The 19,132-nt window shown below is 33.8% G+C and overlaps 1 protein-coding gene across 4 annotated transcripts in view; it reads right to left on the bottom strand.

The window, feature by feature from the left end:
• Positions 1-19,132, bottom strand: part of NBEA (neurobeachin) — a 612,123-nt gene that overhangs the window by 326,011 nt on the left and 266,980 nt on the right. For all 4 annotated transcript variants that reach the window (XM_082602053.1, XM_082602054.1, XM_082602055.1 and 1 more), the window contains one exon: positions 770-834. In XM_082602053.1, coding sequence (XP_082458179.1) covers positions 770-834 — 65 coding nt within the window. The remainder of the gene's footprint in view (positions 1-769; positions 835-19,132) is intronic.

Below are 19,132 nucleotides of genomic sequence, written 5' to 3'. Positions count from 1 at the left end.
ACACCTCCCTTGATAAAGATAAATTTTACATAAAGTAACATTATTACCTTATCAATTTAATTAAATCTGGTTTCAAATAAGAAATAGATTACCCCAAATCTTCAGTCATTATTTTCCAAAGAATGCACTATATCATAGAAGAAGTTGTAAAGAACGCAGGTTTTCAGCTGATAGAAGCTGAACATGTCAAAATGGTGACAGTTACATCTGTCTTCGTGTATCCATTGCCAATAAAGTATTGGAAAAATCATAGTGAAAAATCTTACCACAGCATCATTTTAACAATGGTATAAACAGATTCCTAACCAGACCTTTATAGTTCCTATATTAAACTTCTCTCACATTTTTAGCTGGATACTAGATAGCATGACATGGTCGAATAAAACTATTTCACATGAACTGAGATGGGCTGAGTGAGGGAGTAAACACTGAACACGGCTCTGAAAACAGATGGAGTGGCAGATGGGACTGCAGATTGGGTTCACTTGATCTATGTAAAACAACTTTACTACTTGGTAAGACGTAGCTCAGATCTCACAAAAATCATATAAAGTTTGTCCCTTTATTTCATACCTGCTTCCCCTCCGCCAAATAAAAATGTTTAACATTTTAAACTTTGCTCCTTTAAAGTATAAGTACCTGTGTGATGAATCATTTAACTAAAATATATTTTCTTACACATTTTTGGAACAGATGGTAGGCAAGAGCAGCCACCCGGTGGAATAAAATGTACACTGACTAGTTGTCTAAAAGTTGTAAAATTAATTACCTTCCTTCATTGATGAGTTCAATAAATGCAAGTCCTGCATTCTTCTGAATAGAATTTTGCCATTCCTAAAAGGAGAAAGCAAACCAACTGTAAGAAAAATGAGCATGTAAACAAAAGTAACATCTGGTTTAAGGATCATGTTGATCCTAATAACTTCCACGTGATATTACTTCTAAACCTTTCTAAAAGATTTTTAACAAATGTTATTTTGCAAGAAATCAAAACTTTAAAAGCAGTCCTGTATTACTTAGTTAAAAAGGTGCTTTTGAATTCCTAGTGATGCCGACTAAGATAGAAAGTGAGATCACAGGGACAAAACTCACTGTGACTGTAAAATATTGTTTATTTTACACTCTTCCTATGGCATATTTAGAATATGCTTTAGATAACTTTTTGGTTATTAATTTATTCTAGTGATTTCAATTTTTTTGGTCTTTTTAATATAGCTGGCAAATTGAATTTTTTGGATTAAAAATTATATCCCTTTCAATGGTACTATAAATAATACTTGCCTAATATATTTTTATTAAAAATCCTTATTGATCAGTCATGCCACTCATCTATAGACTTTTCCTCCATGATTTCCCACTAATTAAGTGCTGGCTACAAATTCACCTTGAGGAAACACAGTCTCCATGTCAACCCTTCACTCTGTTCCTGATCACTTTCCCTTTTAAAGCTTTGCACACATGCTGGGAATAAATGTGGTCCCCAAAAGTAGGTACTTAGTATGTAAACATTCTCTGTTCTAAGTAAATTTGTGAAGAATTAGAAGAAAAAATCATGAATCTATATTTCCCCAGGAGAGAGAATCAACAACTTGGAAAAAGGGACATGATAGTCTGGGGACAGTAATGATCTAATAAAAGCCTAAATGACTCTGTTTTTAGCAAAGCCATTGTGTTTTAGCTGCCATAACTTTTATCCAAGTGACAAGATCTTTGTTGCATTTTACTGAACTTATTAAAACTTTCAAATCATTTTTGTCAAAAACAATTGTTGGCAACACTTTTCCCCACATTTTAACAAAATGACTTACTACTCTCCTCATATATTTTGCATTAATTGAGGCACAGCATTAGGCGAAAGTCTCCAAAGAAGAATAAACAAAAAGAGGATAGAAAGACCTAGGCTGATTCTTGGGAACCATTCACAAGTTTAAGAAAACTTAAGTTTTAGAAAAGGCAGCAGTTGAAAGGGACAAGAAAGGATCTAGAAAAATTAAAGAACAGATGCAAAATATTATAGCATTATTCAAAAGAAAATAATCCATGTATAATATATTGGCTCAAGAAAAAATAATACAAGAAACTTTAATCACTAATATCATTTTTTTAATGATTAGGAAGTTAAAATTCTACTGTATGTGAACTGCAAAATTAAAATATAGTAAACCACAAAATATATGAAACACAAAAACAAAAGTACAAAAATCAAAAAAGATGTCATTCCAGAGGAGGGTAAGGAAAGCTCTGGTGGTAGAGTCGGCACCAGAACCAGGGGCTGGCACTAGAGCTGGTGCTGGCCCAAGCTGCAGAACTGGCCCAGGAGCGATGCCTGAGCTGGCTCTAGCTGTGGAGAGACTCTATCTCTGATGCTACTGCTGGATATGTTGCTGAAGTTGGCACTAGGTGTATTGCTGGCCCTAGCTCAGACAGTAGTGAATTGGCTCCAGTTCTGGGACTGACTTTAATTCTGGCACTGGTGCCAGGCCTGGTGTGAGAATTGGAGATAAGGATGACTCTAGATCTGGAGCTGATACCAGCTCTAGAGCTGAAGCCAGAGCTGGCACTAAGAAGCAGCTGGTACAAGAGCTAGTGCTGGAGTTGGCTCTAGCTCTACAGCTGGATCTACCTTTATCCAGGAGTTAGTGCAGGTGCTGGCTCTAGCTCAGAGGTGCTGCCAGGACTTGTTCTGGAATTTGCTCTAGCTCTGGAGCTGCTGCTAGAGCTGGTGGTACAGTTAATAATGGAACTACCTCTATCTCTGAAGCTGGCTCTAGTTATATAGCTGGTTCTAAAGCTGACTCTAGTTCTAGTATTGCTACTGGCTTCAGCTCTGGAGCTGGAGCAGGTCCCAGAGCTGTATGTAGCTCTAGAATTTATGCTACAACTGGCTCTAGCTCTACAGGTGCTAGAGCAGGTGCTAGAGCTGACATACGAGCTGGTGCCTGAGCTACTAATATACTTCTGAAATCATTACATAGAGCTGACATCCTGACATGAAAGACAAAGACCAAGACAATAGTACAGAAGGGATACTAGGGACAACAACAACAAAAAAAGAAACCTGAAAATTTAAAAAGAGAACATAAAAAGAGACAGCTTAAAAAACAAAGTTGAAAACATCTCCCAGAAAATAGAACACAAAGGTAAAAGGGTTGCAACAATAAGAAGAGAGATAAAGAAATAAGGAAAGTGGAGAATCTTCTGATGAAAGACCAATATCCATTGAGTAGGAATTGTAGAAAGAGTGAATAGGGAACATGGAAGAGAGGAAGTTATCTAAGTAATTTAAATTATTTCCTAGGAATTAAGTACATGCCATAACATCCCCAGCAAAGAACATCATCATAAAATTTTAGAACAGGGTTAAAGAAAGGGTTAAAGGGTTAAAGAAACGGCTTACAGGAAAAAAATATCTTTATACAAGGAATCAAGAAGCAGACTTACACTAGACTTCTCTAGAGCAAAACTGGAAGATAGGAGAAAAGAAAACAACACCTTCAACAGCACAAGGAACATAATACTCAGAACATTATACCCAGCTAAACTATCCATAAAATATGAGGACAGAAGAGTTACATTTTCAGACATACATAAACATTTATTTTTCATCCACTCTTTTTCAAGAAGAGAGAAAAAGAACCTACTGATGATGTGTTCTGCCAAAATGAGGAGTAGATCAAACAGGAGAAACAAGATAATGTTGTGACAGTCCCAAAATCTCAGGGGCTTAAAAAACAAAGGTTTATTTCTTGTTCAATTTCCAAGTCCACTGTCTGTGTTCTGCTCTGCTTCATCACCACCCTCACTTTGGGAGCTGGACTGACAATGTAACCAGTGTCTGGAACACTACAGGCAACCAAGGTGGAGGGAAAAGAAAAGAAGTTTAAGTATCACTGGCTCTTACAGTTTCTGCCCAGAAGTAACACATGTCACTTCTTCTCACATGTCTGGTCAGTCACATGACCAAGCTTCAGTTCAATGGAGCAAAGGAGTGCAAACCCACCAAGTGCTCAAAATGAGGGAAAGAACCAAACGTGAACAACCCAAAACATGACTCTAAGGGAAGAAATCAGATAAAAGGTGGATACAGATCTAAGAAACAGTTTACAGAACTATTGTAAAGCTAACACAGTTTCTGTGAAGAATCAGGAGAGACTTGTATGCAGCCTAACAGACTGTCAAGAAGGAAATAATTTCATCAGATTATAGAGAGGTTTTGAATAAGGAAGATGTATTTTGAATGAAAATTTAGCATTGCAATGTATATATTTTTTCTTCCAGAATTGTTTTTGTGAAGCAGGCAACATAATTCCTAAATTTCTTTAATGACAATATAATGCAATTGAAAGGCTTTGTATTTTGAGTTCAACCCTTTCTTCAGAACTCTTTCTTCAGAAAGAGTTCAACTCCTTCCTCAAGTTACAGAATTGCTCTTTCTCAAAGTTTCTTACCAAAGAAAGCTCACATTGGAGAGGAGGATTGGAGTCTCATCCAAGAGAATTTTCTTGAAACTTTTTGTGATGGTGAGACTTTCTCACTTTATTCTCCCAAGTTTTTCAGATTTTTCTTATTTTAATTTAAGCATTAGAAACCTATCACACCATTTGTATATTATTACATTGTCTATTTCACATGTCAGAAAAGTCAGGTATGATGAACACACAAGAGAGTTCCCTGGATCTGGCGATTAGAATGCAGTGGGTGAAAGCCTGATTGTGCTGGGCTGACGAATGAAAGGGAATTGAGGAAGAGAAGGTAGTAACCGGAGAATATGCTTTCAAAGAACTCTGTGGTGAAAGCTAAGAAAAAATAGGATAGGAAGCTGAGAGAAAAATCGGTTCATAGTTTTAAGGGCGAAGAGACTTAAATGCAGTTGTAGACCATAGAGAATGAAAGAGTCAGAGAAACACTGATTACAAGAGAGAAATGGTGACAGGGAAATCTTGAAGAAGGCATTAAAGAATGGGGTGTCCTGGAAAGGAATAAGGATACTTCTTTCTTCAGAAAAAGAGTAAAACTAGGGGTAGAAGAAGTTTTTCTTTTCTTGTTCACATATAAAATAGTCCACGGTATTCAGGAAGGGACCCTGACTTAAGTAACACAATTGTAAACTGTAGTGTAATTCTTTTCCAGAAGAGTGTAAACTCCCTGGTCTTATTTGCCTTGGTCTTGTGAAATGAAATGTGGTTTTAAATCTTAATATTTAATTTTTAGCACCAGCTACAGTATGAGACACATAAGTAATACTCAATAAATACTATTATTGGTGATTTATTGGGTAAGCTGCAATTCACATGCAATTCACCTCTTGGTATTATCAGAGATGTGAGGCCATATGACAGGTAATAAAACCTCTTAAAATGTCCCTATTAAGAATGCTCATAACTAATTGAACATAAGTGTTTCTCTACTCCCACAGAAGCATAATCTAACTGGGCTCTTTTTCTGTGGAGACATGAAAGAGCATTATTAATCACAAAAAGAAGAAAGGATCTATCTCTCTTTTCTTCCATCCTCCATCCATAGGGAGGGAAGATATTTCCTGTCCTCCTCTGAGCCCAAGCAAAAAATTTTACAGGCTCTGTCTATCTTGCTCTTCTGTCACCTCTAACTGTCCTGTTATTTCCTCAGACATAAGTAGATATCAAACACTTATGTGATACAGGATTTTAAGACAACAAAAGCCGAAATGCCAATTTTCTAATATAAGAGTTTAAAACTTGGTAACTTAATAGTATTTTCCATGTCTCTGCAACTTCATTTTTTTATGTTTTATATGCACATTATATAATTAGATTTTAGATATTGTATCTTTGAAGGAAGAGCCATATTTTATTTGTCTGTGGTAACAACAGAACCAGAAGAAATAGATGATGTAAATTACACAGTGACTATACTACAGCATTAAGGCAAAAAGAGTTCAATTCTAGAAGTTTAGTGACATTAGATGGAAAACACAGAAAAAATCCTTATTTATAAAATTTATATTATTATGTGTATAAAATATTATATTTCCTGGTATCTTTTTTCTAGGTTCTACTAGTTATTTGCTTGCCAAACATGAATATTTTCTTCTCTACCACAGAAGCCTACTGGTTATGTTTTAAGATGATATGGCTGGGAGTACAAGCGTAATTTTGCAGGCCTTGACCTAAGTAAGGACCAAAGTAGATTTCACCTAACATTAAAAGAGTATAATTCAGTTTTTGAAGATTTTCAAAATTCTTCATCAACTACAACAATCAATTTGGACAATTTCAATTTATCAACTCAATTTCTGTTAACTACATTAACTAATACTAACAATTTGTGAGGTCCAAAAAATGTTACCGGTTGTCTTTCCTTAAGAAAGCGAGTTTAAAATTTTTATTTTTCAAACTGTGGTAGGAGATCAAAGTCCCAGGCAGGAGACATACTAAGTCCCAGGACATACATATTCATCTCCCTGGAGTCTGGGAGGAAAAAAAAAAAAAAAAGCCATGTAATTTAATTTAAAATTATAAGTAATATAAGAATAATATAGTAAAATACAAATTTTAAAACATAACAGCATAGAATGTTCCTGTTATGGTGGATTGCATGGGTTACAGCCTGTATCACCCTTTCATCCACTGCATCCCAGGGGGCTGCTTCAATAGAAGAGTTAGAGAAGGAATGACTTAAGACATAAAAGTAGCAGTAAAGCTAGAAATTTTAAACATACATTTTCATCAGCTGTTTTCTGGAATTTTGCATGAGACTTATTTATTTTAATCTCTAATTGTTATGGTGAATTTTAAATATATCTCATAAGGCAATGAGGAAAACACAGTGTATTTCTTTCAGCTACTTTAAAAAATGCTAAATGAGAAACAGAAAAAGGGAAAACAACAAAACGTCCCCCACAAGATAAAGTATATTTTTCCTCTCAGAAAATCTTAGGATTGGGGCTTCCCTGGTGGCGCAGTGGTTGAGAGTCCGCCTGCCGATGCAGGGGACGCGGGTTCGTGCCCCGGTCTGGGAGGATCCCACATGCCGCAGAGCGGCTGGGCCCGTGAGCCATGGCCGCTGAGCCTGCGCGTCCTGAGCCTGTGCTTCGCAACGGGAGAGGCCACAACAGTGAGAGGCCCGCGTACAGCACAAAAAAAAAAAAAAAAAAAAAAAAGAAAATCTTAGGATTGAATGAGGGTTTTAAAGCGTGTTTAATGATTTCTGAATGACAGTTGTACAAGTAGCACAAATAATCAATTTTGAGGGCATCTTTAGTTGAAAAGTCTAATCTCTTTACACTCTTGGCAAAATATGGCATACAGTATTGGGTAGTAAATAAGAATGCATAAGTGTAAAGAAAAAAATGAAATGTGAAGGAAAAAGTAACCAAAGTATAACAAACGGCATATTCCCCTTCGGGTATGCTATTCTGTAGATGAATTTTTAGATCTTACTCCTATGAAAAAGGGCAATATTATAACAAGAATTTATGCTGGCAAAGCAATAAATCTTAAAGTGTGTAAAGAGAAAATAATCTTAAAACTTTGGAAATGGAAAATGGGATCAAGCCTACATCATTATTTTCTCAGCACTTAACGTAACTTTTATTACTCATGGAACATTCCTTCTGAAATATAATTATTTATAATTTGTAGTGATTTCTCCCCACTAGATCATAAACTTGTTAATAAAAGAAAGGATCTTGTTTTATCTAACTATGCACATCTAGTAAGTAGCAAGTGTCTGGCATACTGTACGTACTCAATGTATCTTTGTTGTTGAATTGAATTTATTTCTCCAAAATCTATGGTATCACTTAAATCTGTGAGTTCTCAATTCTGACTGAACAAAAAAATCAACAGGAATGTTGTTAGAAAGCACCAGTCATATCGGAGTAGTCTCTAAGGCTAGGTAGGGCCCAGACATCAGTATTATTATAAAGTTTCCCAAGTGATTGTGACGTGAAGTGAGTGCTGAGAACCACTGACTGTGGTCACTTCGCCCTCTCAACAAGACTGCACACACACACAAACCTCAGCGTGCCTAACTTGCCAGCATGGAGCAATTTAGTTATTATGAAGTGATGTGTACTTTTCTCTTCAAATTGTTCAATTATTTAAATTCCTTCTAATCATTTGTAAAATAGTATACTATTGCATCATAATTACATCATAATTACTGAAGTGTCTACATCTCTAAACTAAGGCCATTACTATAGTCCTTTCCAGCTCTGACATGGTATTTTATAACCATAAATGATATTTTTGTAAGGCTGAAAGTGTTACCTTAAAATGAACATGTAAAAAAATATGAGCAACGAATTAGGTTATGCAGTTATTATATTCCTTTACACTGATGCACGTTTCAAAAAGTATTTCTTAAATGCATATTACTATGTAACTGATTCTAGAAGTTTCAAAAGAATAATTAGGTACAATATTGAAAGGGGAGATACGCAAAGCTTTGTGACAAGAAAAGTACACAGCACACAGGAGGAACTGAATGTCTGCTGTAGTTGCTGAGGCATAAACTACATTGAGAGTTAAGAAATGGGATATAGATGGACAGGGAAAGGAAACTTTAATCACTGTCCTAGCTCCATAACAATTCTGACATGTAGAATTAGAGAAATTACTTAAAACAAGGCAAATGGATACATGAGAATGTATACAAAAGGATAATAATATAACTTATCGTCATTTCAACAAAGTCAATTTCTTGGCAATGACAGGAAAAAAGTATCTTTAAAAATCTTATCTACAAATCATTCCAAAGTCTTCTGCCATTTGAGAAAACACACACACACACACACACACACACACACACACATACACACACTCACTGGCTCCGCTACTGAAGAAAATGAACAGCCATAAGAAAAGGTGTAAATTAAATGTGGGCATCAAATTTTTATCTTCATGGGGAAACATACTAAACTGGGTTTGGATGCCTGCAGACAGCTGCCAAGTCTTTAGACAGTTTTGTCACAATTTTTTAACTCTTCTACATGGATGTATAACATTGCCTCAAGATGAAGGACTTTTTCAAAGAATTGGATATCAAGTTAAAGATCCTTTGAAACTAAACACTTTGAAGACAAATAGGTTCCAGAAGGATGACAATGAAATCCCTATGTTCTCTTCACAATCACTTTATGGCAGTTAGATAACCCAGTAGAAATATCAGACCCAGCACATAATTTTTTTCCCCCACTGGTTTTTCCTCCTCTCTGTCAGTTCAGTGCACACTTCTCATTCCCTTTTGTTTTGTGTATAATTAAGTAAACCAACTTAATGTCCTTAGAGACTTAATCCATCTCAGATTCTTTGAAAATATGGAAAATATTTCAAGGTAAAAATGGGAGGTTAAATTGAGATATTAAGTCTTCTGGAACTCCAGAATTATTTTTTACTTTCTATATCCTTCATGTCTACTTATCATTAATTGCCACTAAAAGAAGTAGGTATATTCCTCAAAAAATTTTATAACAAATGCTCATTATAACTGGCATGCTTATAAATTCTGTGCAATGTTAGAGAAATTAATAAGTACAAGGACTGAAGTAAAAAATACTATGCAGAGAGAAAAACAGAAATGAGTGTTTTCAATGTATGCAAAAAATAAAACTAATGAAAAAAATATGCACGTATTCAAAGTACGATTTTTTTCATTTCCATTGCTTATTTTTATGAACATCTTACTAAAAGCATTGTAGGAAAAACTGAATATAAGAAATGAATAATCAATGATCAGTATAAAGAGATTATCGATATGAAGGTCAGCCATAGAAAAATCATTACACAACATGAAAATATACCAAGTTGATTACTAAAAGAAGAGTTGGTGTATCATATAAAGATAAATACAGTGAGGTTTCCCAGGATCTCAGTATGTGGCTAAATTGTATAAATAAATTTAACACAACTTTTTTTATTACAAATATTCTTATGAACATATATACACATACACATATATTTATGTTTGTACTTATGATTAAAAATAATTCAGATTGTTTCACAATATATTTTTTAAACAGAGCATTTTCTATAACTATGAATATATATAACATACAAACACATTTATACTGTGTTCTAGAGGATACTCCTTCCTTATTACCTGCTACTAGAAATGATCAGAAGAAATCAAGGAAATGATAACTTTATTAAATAAGAAAATAGAGGAAATGTTTCATATTTTAAGATCTACATAGGCAGGAAAACAGTAAAAGCTAAAATAGGGTTTTTAGAATGTAGTTTTGAAGAAAAAGAACTTTTAAAACTTAAAACCGGGAATTCCCAGGCAGTCCAGTGGTTAGGACTCCGCGCTTTCACTTCCGGGGCCCGGGCTCAATCCCTGGTTGGGGAACTAAGGTCCCGCAAGCCTTGCAGTGCAGCCAGAAAAAACAAAACAACAACAACAAAAATGAAACCAATAAAACAAAATCCTGTACTTGTCTATAATCAATGAAATAACAATGGCTGTCTTTCTCTAATTTATATGATTTATCATGAAAAATATAATTTACATTTATATAACAGAATACAGATCTTAAGAGCTTACTATGTCTTTGAGTCATGACTGATGTACAACTATTTTATCTTAAGTTTATAGTACTGTTGGTATCACTCTTGATGATGGTCTTTGAATGTCATTTTTCTAGAGCTAAGAATAGGTGTATCAGAGAGTGATCCTCAAAACTTTATAACTTAAGAATAAGATACAGTAAAATATGAATATAAGGGAAATTATACCATTAGCATCGAGAGCTCTAAACTGTAATACAACTATCATAAAAGTGCTGGGTATTACTAAACTACTATGCAAGTTTAGCTTGTCAAAAAATGTTTGTAGATAACCTAAAGATAAAATAGACATTTAATATTTCTCAAGATGTATTTTGTGAGACCTATTAAGTACCAGTATTTTGTGGCTACCACCCATGCTTACACAGAAGCAAGAAATCATTATGAAAACTGCCTTATTTTCAAGAATAAATAGGGAGCAACCATGTTGCATTGAGCTGTTGATGCTTTATTGTTTGCTTGGCTTATACACTCTCATATACCAAACTCGTAGCACACATGATCTCAATTCACGCCTTGGCAAAATAATAAATTACTCTATGCCACTTATCTATGCTACCATTTAAGAACAGCAGGAACTTCCAGTTTAAATCTTGAATGTTAAGACCTTGTGTGCAACATGATCATGAAGCAGAGCTACGTGCAGTTATATTAAAATACTTTACATTTATTCATGAATAATCATGCAGCTATAGGCATATAAGCCAGCAAGAGAATTTTAGTGTTGTAGAGAAACTTAGGAATTGTTCTTTTTAACCCAGTGCAAGAATCTTTGACACACGATTAGCTGATCTTTGCTTGAAGACCTATAATATTCAGGGCTTCTGGAATACCCTGTTCTACTTTTAGACCATATTAACATTAAAAAAAGAAAAGCACAGATGTTCATCTATGGAAGAAAGAGCTGTGCTGACCAATACAGCATCTACTAGTCATGTGCAGCTATTACAAGCACTTGACATGTGGCTAGTGTGACCTGATATGTGTTCTAAGTATAAAATATATGCCTGATTTGAAAGGCTTAGAACCAAAGAAGGAATGTAAAATATTCCACTAAATATTTTTATATTCATTATATACATGTTGAAATTATATTTAGGTTAAATAAAAATACATTATTAAAATTAATCTTTTTTTTAAATATAACTTATTATTTCATTTATTCATGCAAGAAATATTTAATCAAGCATATACTGTGTGTCAGTCTCTCGTTGACCCTGAGTTCTGAGTGGTATCTGATTATATCTGCAGTTAAGCCTTTTATATGGACTCATGTTAAAAAAAATAATAGGGATTGGATTTTATTTTAGCTCTACTATTCTTTTTTTTTTTTGCGGTACGCGGGCCTCTCACTGTTATGGCCTCTCCCGTTGCGGAACACAGGCTCCGGACGCGCAGGCTCAGCGGCCTATTAAAATTAATCTTACCTATTTCTTTTTTACCTTCTTAAATGTGGTTATTAGAAAATTTAAAGTTGTATGTGGCTCACATTATATTTTGGTTGGACAGCACTGCTCTACACTATCAACTGGACAACGTGACTTGTAAACTATTGTTGTTATAACAGCAATTTTTGCTTATACTAATAACAAGAAAAATAATTTTGCACTTACGCGTAGAAATATAATTCTAAAGGATACACATTAAATGACTCATTGTTATTACTCCTGGGTAGTGAAGTTATGAGGTAACAGGAAATTTTATTTAAACTTGTAATACTTATTCTAAAATTGCTTTTCTTTTAATTTGCGGGGACTACTTTTATATTAAAAATCATCGTAGGCATCTATGCTCAACTGATTTTCAACAAGAGTGCCCAGACCATTTGATGGGAAAAGAATAGTCTCTTCAACAAATGGTGTTGGGAAAACCAGATAACCATTTGTAAAAGGATGAAGTTGGTTTCCTATCTCGTACCATACATAAAAATTAACTCAAAATGGATCAAAGGGCTAAATTTAGGGCCTAAAATCATAAAACTATTAGAAGAAAACATAGGGGAAATCTCCATGAGCTTGGATTTGGCCACGGGTTCAAAAACATGATACCAAAAGCATAGGTAACAATAACAAAAATAGATAAACTGGACATTGTTAAAATTTAAAACTTTTGTGCATCAAAAGACACTATCAACAAATGAAAATAACCCACAGAATCAAAGAAAACTTTGCAAATCATATTTTTGATAAGGGTTTAATATCCAGAATAAATAGAAAACACCTTCAACTCAAGCACAACAACAAAAAACCAATGAAAAATGAGACAGGACTTGAATAGTTATATGAAAAGATGCTCAACATCATTAGTCATTAAGAAAATGCAAATCAAAACCACAATGCATGCTCACTAGGAATGGCTATAATTTTAAAACCAACAAAAAAAAAAATAGAGGGAGAGAGAAAATAACAAATGTTGGAAAGGATATGGAGAAATCGGAACCCTTGTTCATTCCTCATAGAAATGTAAAATGATACAGACATTATGGAAAACTGGCAGTTCCTCAAAAAATTAAACACAGAATTACCAAATGACTCAGCAATTCTACTCAATTATATACATTATACCTGATAGTATAAGCCTAAAAGAATTGAAAATAGATATTTGTTGTCCAATGTTAATAGCAGCATTATTCACAATATTCAGAAGGTCGAAACAACCCAGTGTCCATCAAAAGATTAACGAATAAACCAAATGTGCTACTGTACATAAAATGAAATACTGGTGAACCACAAAAAAGTATTCAGTTCTGATACATGTTACAACATGGAAGAGCCTTGAAAACATTATGTTAAGCAAAACAAACCAGACAGAAAAGGACAAATATTGTTTGACTCCCTTTATATGCTATATAGAGAACAGACAAAACATAGAGACAAAAAAGTGGATTAGAGGTACCAGAGTCTGGGAATGGAGATCGGGAGAATTACTGCCTAGGGGGGCAGAGTTTTGGTTTGGAATTCTGGGAAATAAATAATGATGATGGTTATACAACATTGTGAGTGTAATTAATGTCACTGAATTGTACATTTAAAAGTGACTAAAATGGCACATTTTATGTTATATATGGTTTGCCACAACAAAAATAAATAAATAAAATCATCTTGGGGACTGTGTTCTTCTTTTATTCATGAATTAACTCAGTAAGTAATTAATAAATATCTATACTAAGTGCTGGACACTGCAAGATGTGGAGGACACAGTGAGGAGCGAAACGGAAGACTTCACAGGCAACAGAAACATAAAATGAATTTTGTTATGGTGTAAATCTGTAGCATAATTGAAATGAATAACATTCATAATGTGACCCTGAATGACTCTAAAGCCTTGTCATCCTTAAGTAGCCTTTCTTTTCGGATAACTTTAAAAAATTATACAATTCAAAAATATCTCAATTATCGTTAAATAAATATACTGATGAGACTATACAATACTTATTTTCTCCATTGGTTGAATGAAATGCTTCAGATAAGGAGGAAATACTTGGCATGATGCTTACTCTGAAAGAAACTCCAATGTAATGGATAAAGAAAATCATACTTTATCACCTATGAGAGCATCCAATTAAAACATGTAAACAGGTACCTATATTTACTATCTAGATACATGCACTTCAAATGCTGAAGGAAAGGATGGAGTGATTAAAATCATATAATAATAAACCAGAAAAGCTTCATGAAAGAAAAGAGTTTGAAATAATTGGGAAGATATGAAGTAATAGTAATTATTCTGTATTTTGTATTTTGATAGTGGTAGTGGTTATATCAATATAAGGATTGAAATAGCATTGATCTATATACACACAAATGAATGCACACAAAGAATAGGGAAAGCTGAATAATGTCTGTACTCTAGTTAAAAGTATTGTACCAATATCAATTTCTTACTCTTGATACTGTATTACATTTATATAAGATGGTGCTATTGGAGAAGGCTGGGGAAAGGGTACATGGGACTCTGTGTACTATTTCTGCAACTTCCTGTGAGTCTATAATTATTTAAACAACAACAACAAAACCACAGAAAAAAATTATCATGAGGAAATGTGCAAGGGAAGAAAAAGAGGACAAAGAAAATTACCGATTATAAGATATTATATATAACTTACTATAAAATAAAGAATGTTGAAATATGTAGGATTAAAGAGAAAAAATCCACCAAAAAGCGAGGGAATATACAAGTGGTAGGACAATGAAATATATACCGTTGTTTTCACTATTTTTCAAAGTTGTTGTAATGTGCCTGAAGAATTTATATTATGTGAACATAGAAAAATAAAAATAGAGGGAAAACAAAAAATCAAAATAACTCGGAAGACAGGAAAGGGCTGGACATTGCAGCCAAATGTGGAAAGGGGCTTTAGTCTAGGGAGGTGGTCTGTCAGTATTCAGAGAAATCTGTTTACCTCAGAATATACTACATTCCTTCTCCTGTACCACAGAAACTATAACACTCTTAAAGATTAACCTGCAGAAATTGGTAATTATCTTACCAATTTCTTTTTGTCCCAATTTTGGTACCATTATGAGAATTCAAACATGAGAAAAGGACTGTCGTTTCTCTTATATTTTACTATTTTCACACAGGTGAACTCAGAACTTTCGTTCATCCATCATTTTCCTTCTCTGTTTATAATTCAGGTTGGATATGAACTAATCATTATACAAGGATGAAAGTGTTATATCTCGTATGGGTATCATGAACTACTGAACACTATTTGCAAGTTAGAAATTTCTTATCAATCTCAATTCTAGGCTATCAACATACTATAATATTTTATATGAGAAAATATTCTCGAGGTATACTGCCTGGAAATGGGTAATTCCCTATACCACAAATAAACCCAGATACACATACTGTCTAGCTACTTAATTTCTGATGCACTCCAAATGAGGCTGGCCACTGGTCTGAGTATGTAACAGGTTCATTTCTCGCCAGATCTTTGCTTAGACTGAGTCTCCTTCTCTGCTTAGGCCGTGTAGAAGGTCTATTAACTTCAAGGGGTCCACCTTTAGCCCATCTTATTAAAGCCTTCCATAAAAATCTTATTTTTAGTTCACAGGATCAATTTTCTGAACCACATATAGTTAGCACTTGATTATATTCAATTTAAAATATCATGCCACAACTTTTTATTCTTCCTTGATTTCAAATTCAGCTACATAAACAGGAAAGTTTTATGGATAACACTAGACTCTAAGAAATAGAAAAATAAATCAATAAATTTTTAGTAAAGACTACAATGCTAAAATAAAAAGGTAGTCACTAAATAATTAAATGTGACATAATTTCACCATGATAATTAGGATTTCATATTTCCAAAGATGCTTGAAAAATGTAGTTCATCTGTAGTTTTCTTAAATTTATAATCTTCCTATTTTAAGCACCAAAAATTCTTTAAATATTGAGTACTTATGAATAAATATTCTTTAGTAGGCCTCTATATTCATCTAATCTATGTCTTTGTACCTCAATCTTAGGTTTAATATAATTAAAAGAAAAGTATGCCTTTATCTTTGCAACATCTGACTAAACTGTATCAAATTGGAGAAAAAATGAAAAATTTAGAAGTTCAAAGGCTAAATCATTTTAAAAAAGGAAGATTGTTCTTCAGTTGTGGTACTTTTGTAAGTGCTGTGTTTAGAGGTCCTGGGTTATATGGTCTTTATCACATCAGTGAAGTCACTAGAACCCTTTTTATTTAAGTATATGAAGTATTTAAGAAAGAATAAAGGCAAACAAAACCACAAAATAATTCATGTTAGTAACTTCATACACAGATCCTAAAGAGACTTGCAAGGCTGACTTCTACTTTATGTTACTTATACATTTTTGGGTTTTTATTGAGAATAAAAATGATACATTAAGCATACATTTGCTTAATCAGTGCTTTAAGTCAGAAAGTACTTAAATACTGACAGACATTATTTTTTTTACATACAAGTTTCTCAATTTATAAAACATTTTTTATTGACAGATAAGGCACAGAAAAATGCAAGTGACATCTGCTAAGCTTTACTTATGAAAACGTAAAGAAATCCTACGGGATAACATCACTCAATTTTTCCTGGAGTACCTCTGATGGAGACTTCCTAAAAAAAATCTGGAAATAATTAGAAACTATTATAGTACCTTAAAAAGTTTACTTGAAAACTAAATCTGCTCTTCATCAAAGAACACAATACACTCAGAATAATGTAATGGAAAAATTAGGTGCACATATAGACTAATGAAAAGCACCTCAACCACATCTGATTGTAAAACTTAAAAAAAAAAAAAAAGTTGATAGAGGACAATAGCAGACCTGTGAGATACTGAAGAACTCGAGGAAACTATTCACTGATTAAGCACTGATTTTTCAAAGCACTACATATTAACTATTTTACTCCAGTTCATTTTACTCCCAATTTTTTAAAAGGATATTACCAAGTGCACTTTAAATACAAATTGAAAGGAAAGAAGAATAGTTAATTCTTTATGTCCTAAGATCTTCAGGCAAAAGACAAATATCCATATATGGTAAAAAATGTTTTGTGTATCTATGGAACAATTAATGTAATATAATGATAATGCTAATAGCATCTTAAAACTTAAAATGTGTTTTCCACAGAGACCTAAAATTCCACTGGGGGGTAGACTGGATGGCATGTCCCTTAGAGTTTAAAAGACTGTCCATATGAACTGAATTATCCTTGACAAGTACCTTCAGACACTTGTAATATGATCTCATGTAAATTTAGACCATATTTTGCACACAAACCACTGGCAATAGTAAGTTTATTCAGGAGCTCAGATAAAAAGGAAAGAGAAGCTGATATCCTTAATAATATGTAGTAGTTAACATGAAATTTCCGAAATCAAAAGCATAAAAATAAAAGCATCTAATGAAAGAAAAACTAATGCTGCGAGAAATGTTGCATTTTCCTTTCCATTTTCAGCCCTTAGCTACCTTTTTTATCCAAATAAAATGTTATCCTTTCATGTTCTATCCAAATTTAGGGGGAAAAAAGCATATTCTAAGCAAATAAATAAACCAGAAAATTTCATTTGCATTGAAAACTTATTTTGACCAATAATTAAATCACAGTGTGGATAATATCTTAGCTGTACTTCCCACTGTGGGAAAAACATATACATGCAGTTCATCAAGATAGTAACTCATTCAGATTTTCAGCTCTTTTATGAGTCCTAGTAGCTGCTCATCATCATAACATTGAGCTATCAATACCTGCAAAGGGCTGACTGTAAAACAGAAGAAAACTCAAAGCTCTGCAGCTTTCAAGATTCCTCAGGATTTCCTGTGCCTTGGCACAAAGATAGCTTACAGAACTATGCTAATTCTACAGGGATCCAACTCCACTGTCAAAAGGATATGTTAGGCCTGTAGAAGAGAACTCGGCACTGGCAGGGCCGCTGCACCGAGCAACATCCGCAGCGTCAGCAACTGTATTATTACTCTTTGTCAGAAGCCTGCTGCTGCTGTGTGGCCTGGCTAACGGGGTACAGTATAAATCATCATGAAGTTGAGTAGTAGAGAAAACAGCAGGTTATTTTAAGAAACTTTGACATGTCCATTTTGTGTGTGTCCTCAAAAACCAAGGCTTTATACATCTGTTGAACAATGAATGATCTTCAAAAGATGCTTGTATAAGCTAATTGTAAACTAGAATAGTAAACTCCTCCCGCCTGAATTGCATCGAAGGAGGATTACTCATTTGTTTATTTTTTAAAAACATGTTTGTGGAAAGCAAAGTTTCAGTTTAATAGAAAATAAAACAACTGGAGCTTTTTTCAGTAAACAAGTACATTTTTAAGTCACTTAAATGAGGTATATTTAATCAATTAACCACTTAAATATTTAAAGCACACTGAATTATTTTAAACATTCAACGTAAAGATCAAATTGAGAGACATGTTTATAATATTGCTTTGCTGAAACACTGAAAGTGCACTGCATAGAGAGCTTAAATTTCTCACTCTTCCTTTCAATCAATATCTGAGGCAAAGTTTCATCTCTAGGGCCCTTAATGGCAGGAATTCCTGGAGCCAGCAAATGAGTAATGTTAAACCTATGATTAGATGATGAGGCCATCAAAGACACTAGACCCTAATGCTACATTCTTCTTTATTTCTCTGAACTGCAGTGAAACCAAGAGCTAAGGAAGAAGAAATTTTACACTATATTTTCCCCATAAAACCATGTTTTTTTAAATGCGCATTGTCAAGAACCTACAAGGTCCACACAGATCTCACAGAATGTCTCTTGAACTCAGGACTCTGGCATTAGGTAACAATTTTCAAATGCCCTGCAGATGTACTCTTGCCAGGGATGCTGTTTTCTTTAACTTCTTCCTTATTAATATTCTTTTTGGATGAAAAGGGGAAATGGACCTAATGATGTCCCTATGAATATATTCTTGAAGAAAGTAAACCTGGAGACTGAAAATTACTAGGTAAGTTTTTGGTTCTTTTGTTTTTGCTGATGCTTTAAAGGATCAATTGAAGCCATATTGTTGTTTATTTGGAAGTTAGTTGTGGTTTTAGCCAGACCTCAGGTCAGTAACTAGAAACAGTATAGATGTATT

Source organism: Mesoplodon mirus, assembly GCF_964341445.2.
Source record: "Mesoplodon mirus genome assembly, chromosome: 17".
Classification (NCBI taxonomy): domain Eukaryota; kingdom Metazoa; phylum Chordata; class Mammalia; order Artiodactyla; family Ziphiidae; genus Mesoplodon; species Mesoplodon mirus.
The sequence above is the reverse complement of the archived record's forward strand: the minus strand, read 5'-3'. Positions and strand labels throughout refer to the sequence as shown.